Source organism: Nicotiana tomentosiformis, chromosome 3 (genome assembly GCF_000390325.3).
Source record: "Nicotiana tomentosiformis chromosome 3, ASM39032v3, whole genome shotgun sequence".
Lineage (NCBI taxonomy): Eukaryota > Viridiplantae > Streptophyta > Magnoliopsida > Solanales > Solanaceae > Nicotiana > Nicotiana tomentosiformis.
In genome coordinates this window covers 5,861,550-5,866,704 of record NC_090814.1, presented here as the reverse complement: position 1 = coordinate 5,866,704, position 5,155 = coordinate 5,861,550, and the positions used below count along the sequence as shown (strand labels likewise).

At 35.2% G+C, this 5,155-nt stretch overlaps 1 protein-coding gene across 2 annotated transcripts; it reads left to right on the top strand.

Moving 5' to 3' along the window:
* Nucleotides 1–2,159: 2,159 nt before the first annotated feature.
* LOC104095114 (uncharacterized) lies at nt 2,160–4,471 on the top strand. Of its 2 annotated transcripts, XM_070196680.1 has the most exons (3): nt 2,160–2,703; nt 2,782–3,339; nt 3,948–4,471. In XM_070196680.1, the coding sequence occupies exons 1-3, from the start codon at nt 2,242–2,244 to the stop codon at nt 4,257–4,259; spliced, it is 1,332 nt and encodes a 443-aa protein (XP_070052781.1). In that variant the 5' UTR covers nt 2,160–2,241; the 3' UTR covers nt 4,260–4,471. The 2 variants fall into 2 exon arrangements, with proteins under 2 accessions (XP_070052781.1, XP_009599457.1); XM_009601162.4 differs by having other exon boundaries at nt 2,161–3,339.
* The last annotated feature ends 684 nt before the right edge of the window (nt 4,472–5,155 follow it).

Genomic DNA, 5,155 nt, shown 5'->3' with positions numbered 1-5,155 from the left:
GATAATGGATGTTGACCTCCTCTTATCATATGCAACCCCTGAACATTTCCAGTTCCCCTCTATGTTATAATGTTTTCTAATATTATAAGATATATTATATTTACCTAATTAGACAAAAGTGGGTTACTCTAGTGGTGAGCACCTTCCACTTCCAACCAAGAGGTTGCGAGTTCGAGTCACCCCAAGAGTAAGGTGGGGAGTTCTTGAAGGGAAAGAGTCGAGTTTCTATCGAAAACAGCCTCTCTACCCTAAGGTAGGGGTAAGGTCTGCGTACATACTACCCTCCCCAGACCTCACTAGTGAGATTATACTGGGTTGTTATTGTTGTATCTTTACCTAAGTATTTTACCTTAGGTAAAACGTTCTTTTTCAGAAATACAATGTAAGACTGCCAGAGGCGGAGCTAGGATTTGAAATGTATGGGTTCTAAATTATAAATACAAAAAAGTCATTGGGTTTTCTTCTACTGTACCAGCAGCTCTATTGTAGCTCCGCCCCTAGCTACATATGAAAGTTTTCTTCTTAATAAGGGCATAAGACCACTCCATGTGAATGCAAGTTAGTCTCACTAAGAAACTAAAAACAAGAAAGTAGGACAACAACCACATACCTTGTCTGTAGACAGACTCCAAGTTTGAACTTTTGGAAAGAACCAAAGCACAAATTGACAAAGAGATTGAAGTTCAAAATGTGGGACAACCCTATAATCGAAGATTAAAAATTAGATTTCGTATAAATTGTCAAAATATAAAATATAAGAGGAAAACATGAAGAAAACAAATCAGGAAAGAAAAATTGAAGAAGGAAAAATGGTCTAACTTCTAAGGGAGAAAGAGCATAAACTGCGAGAGTTGGAAGGTGTCCGGCTCCGGCAAATTGTGGTAGCAGCGCCGACAATCAATAGAGGCAGAACCCTAGCTTTTTTGATTTGGGAGTTGAGAAGATTAGAAGAAACAGCCTTATGATTTATTTATTAAAAAGAATAAATGGACTAGTTTAAAGGAAGGCAAAGTGCCGTTTGGACTTTGAAGTTGTTTGGGGATTACGACGTCGTTTAATTTTTGCTTTCTTAAAAAGAAAAATTGTATAAAACAAGAAAATAGCTCATTGCTTTCAACGGGATTCGAACCTACGTGTTCTCCAAGCGAACCCAGAATTCTTACCGTTAAACCCAGACCCCTTTTGTTACTGGGTTCGGCATGAAATAGTTATATATAAACAATAAATTTTTCAATACAAATACAAGGTCTCGGATAAAGTCACTAGGTTCGCTCGAACCCGCACCCTCTACCGTAGCTCAACCCCTGAAAACTGCGTACAATAGATCATTGTGGTCCGATTCTTCCTTGAATCCCGACCGTACGTGAGATTTTCACCTCATACGGCTCCTCCCTTATATGCATAATGAGAATAATACATAGAATCAAAAAAGATTCAACGATCAAAATATTCTCATTATGAATTCAGCAGGGCTAGTGTTTTTACAAGAATTTTACCTATAACTTAAATTATGTTATATATTATTATAAATTTTATAATTTAAGTTCAGTAACATTATAACTAGAATAAGTCTTGTATAAATTTATTACTACAATTTGTCATTACTTTTAATGATTATTGTTCTAATATTAGGTGCATTAAGTTTATATTTAAGTTTTATTTTATCTTTTATTCTCTATTATGTGTATATATATTTTTATTTTTTTGTAATTAATAAAACATGTTCTGAAAAAAGAGACAAAGGTTGATAAGGTTGAGAGTAAACATTTGAAAAATTCAATTGAGGTAGAAGAAGAAGAATGTCCATCTTCAAAGTTAGAGGAGGAGTTTAATTTTTAAGGTAAAGTTGAAAAATCTAAGTGCTATTCAACCAAAGTAAAATCTCTAATAATAAATAATTGATTTATCAAATTACTATAACTGCAAAATACTTTCTTAAAAACCTCTTTCCACAAATCACTCTTTCAAAGTAAAGTAAATTTTAAAAAAATTGGCCGGAATGGCTCTTCTCTACATCTCAATTGCTTTTACCGCTAAAGGAAGCGGACACGTAGAATTCCAAACCGCATGCAACCTAACACGTATACATTTTAATCCATCACCACCTCATTACGTGGGAATTATTCAAACTTCCTTATAATAAAAAGAACCATTCATCCTATTTCCTTGCTACTAACTTCCATTCCTTATCCAACACTTTTGTCTTCGTATCCGGATTAAAAAAAGAGAGGAGAAAAAGAAATGATGAATTTTTTGGCTATTTCTCTGGTATTAACCACACTTGTTACTGCAGGATTTTTCAATCCGAATCCAGAGAATAATAAGAAAAAAGAAGATGTTATTTTAAAAGAAGGCCCTAGAGTTGTAGTAGTTGAATTTGATAAAGAAGATGGTACCAAAATCTTAATCTCCCCACAACAAGAAGCTGAAATTCCAAAAGGAAAATCAGGGTATGTTTCTGATCTCAAAGACAAGTTACATGAAAAGGCCGAGGAAGCATCTTCTGTTCTTCCAAATATTGGTCAAGGAATTTCAAGTCCCTATGTAAATCAAGAAAATGGTGAAATTGTTACTAAGCCTAGTGCTAAAGATGTAGTTTGTGATGCATTTGGCAAGTGCAAAGAAAAATTTGCTAGTGCTTTGGGTAAAACCAAAGATAAGGTTTCAGAAAAAGCACATGAAACGGCTGATAAAGTTGATGAAGTTAAAGAAGGGGCAAAAGGGGCTGCTGAGAAAGTGAAAGAAAGTATTAAAGATGCATATAGTGAAGCCTCAGATAAGGTGAAGGAAAAAGCAAAGGATGTGATTGACACAACAAAGAGAAAAAAGGGTGAAGTGGAGAGTGAAATCTCTGAGAAGGCGAAAGAATTAAAGGAGAAATCTGAACAAGTGAAAGATTCAGTAAAAGAAGGTGCAAAGAAGGTTAAAGAAGAAGGGAAAAAGGAGTTGAAGGATATACTCGGGCGAGGACGTGAATTCTTTTATGATGTATTTGCTTATATTTTCTCGCTAGAGAATTTGCGCACTGTGATGCTTTTGGTGCATTTTCTAGGCTTTGCTGTGGCTTATGGGATGTGTATTTGGGTGACGTTTGTTTCGAGTTATGTGTTGGCTAGAGCTTTGCCGAGGCAGCAATTTGCTTTGGTTCAGAGTAAGATTTACCTTGTCTACTTCAAGGCCATGGCTTATTGCGTTGGCGCTGCATTCCTCGGCCATTTGTTGAGCCAAAAACGTCGACTTTACGCGAGTTCCGCTGAAGCGGTTCAAGGTTTTAATCTTCTGGCGTCAATCGCTATGCTTTTGGTCAATTTGCTCTACTTAGAGCCTCGAGCCACAAAGGTAAAGCACTATTTAATTTGTACTCCACTGTTTTATTTTATATACGATGGTGTTCAACTCGACACAATATATAGGGAGAGAGAACTTTTGACACATACCAAAATACCATTATCAGAACTCCTGGGCCGTGGCCTTAAATTAACATGTCATCACTATTTAATTTGTACTCCACTGTTTTTCTCTGTTTTATTTTGTATATGATGGTGTTAAACTTGAAGAGGGAAAGAGAGGACCTTTGACACGTAACAATTTAATTATCATTACAACTTGTACACACAAATTAACATGCCATGATATTTTCTAAGCAAGAGCTTGTATTTCCATCCCACTTTATTCTCACAGTGTTGTGTCCCGAAGGTGTAGCCTCGGAGAGGTAATATGTACACACAAATTTTACCTACGTTGTGGAGAACGTAGGAGACTGAGGCTCTTTCTGAAAGACCTAGGCTCAAGAAAAACAATTCTTAGGATTTTAGTCTCTATAGTTGAATTTTTCTTTATAATGCAGAGACGGTGTCATTTTTTTTGGGAGCATGTTAAAAAGGAAAGGGTGTGGGATCATTCTTTTTAACGCACAAAATCTTGTTTTTGCATTTGTGATTTTGCAGGTTATGTTTGAGAGATTGAAGTTGGAGAAGGAAGAAGGTAGAGGTAGAGATATATTTAACGTTGAACCAAGCAGTAGAGGAGTGGATTCAGTGTTGGATCCTACATGCACAAAGATAACTAGTCAGACGACAACAACAACTAGTAAACCTGCAGAAAAATCTCCAGAAGTAGAAGCAGTGGTGAAGCCTCAAGTGGTCAGATTGAGTCAGAAACTAAAGAAGTTGAATTCATATTCATCTTTTCTTAATGTGCTGACACTTATGGCTCTTAGTCATCATCTTGTTCACCTTACTCAGTTAGTCGATGCCTGAAGCTTTTGATGCTTCATTCTCCTCTAGTATTAGTATTATAATACATGCTACTAATCAGATGTTGACACTGTTTACTTTGTTACTATTTTGGTGGAGATTGCTACTAGTACTTTTTTTCCTTCTGACTTTTGTCTAGGTATTGTCTTTTGTCTGTTTGTTGTACACAGCAAACGTTGAATAGGAACTGAAACTAACTACCTCCTTGTTAACTCTTTCATTTTTTGTTAGTCCTTATAATGGCACAGTTCAATTCTATATCAGAAACTCTTTTTTACCACATAGCCACCAACATTTAAATTGTTTTTATGTTCTCATGCCATATCCCATATACTCGTCGTATAGTTTGTCTTAATTTTAAGTTATAAATTTCATTAATTAATTATTTTGGGGATTATATTGAACTTCTGCACCGTTAATTTAGTGTATAATTAAACTCATCTAAAAATCCTATTATTTTTAAAATTTTAATAGGGATGCCAAATTACTCACCATCGTACACTCGCCCTCAAGTACGAGTTTTACTTTTGCACTCGGTATTTTTCCAATAGTGGTCCGTTGACTGTTACACGTCTGACCAACTAGTACTTCAGTAATTTTTTAGCCAAAAGCAAACCGTTTGATGGCTAAAAAATCTTGAGAAATTATTTTTAACAACCGTCCTTAACCCTCTCAATCAGGGTGTACAAATGAAAATGAAACAGATAAATGACACAAATCCGATAATTCGAGTCAAATTAAGAAAAAAAGTCCGATTATGGTTTGGTTTGATTTGATTTGGTGTTGGAAAACAAATCCGACCATATTTGGTTTGGTTTGGTTTTAACTAAAAAAAGGCAAATCGAAATCAAACCAACCCGACATTATATCTATGGAAGTTTTAAATATATTTAATACAT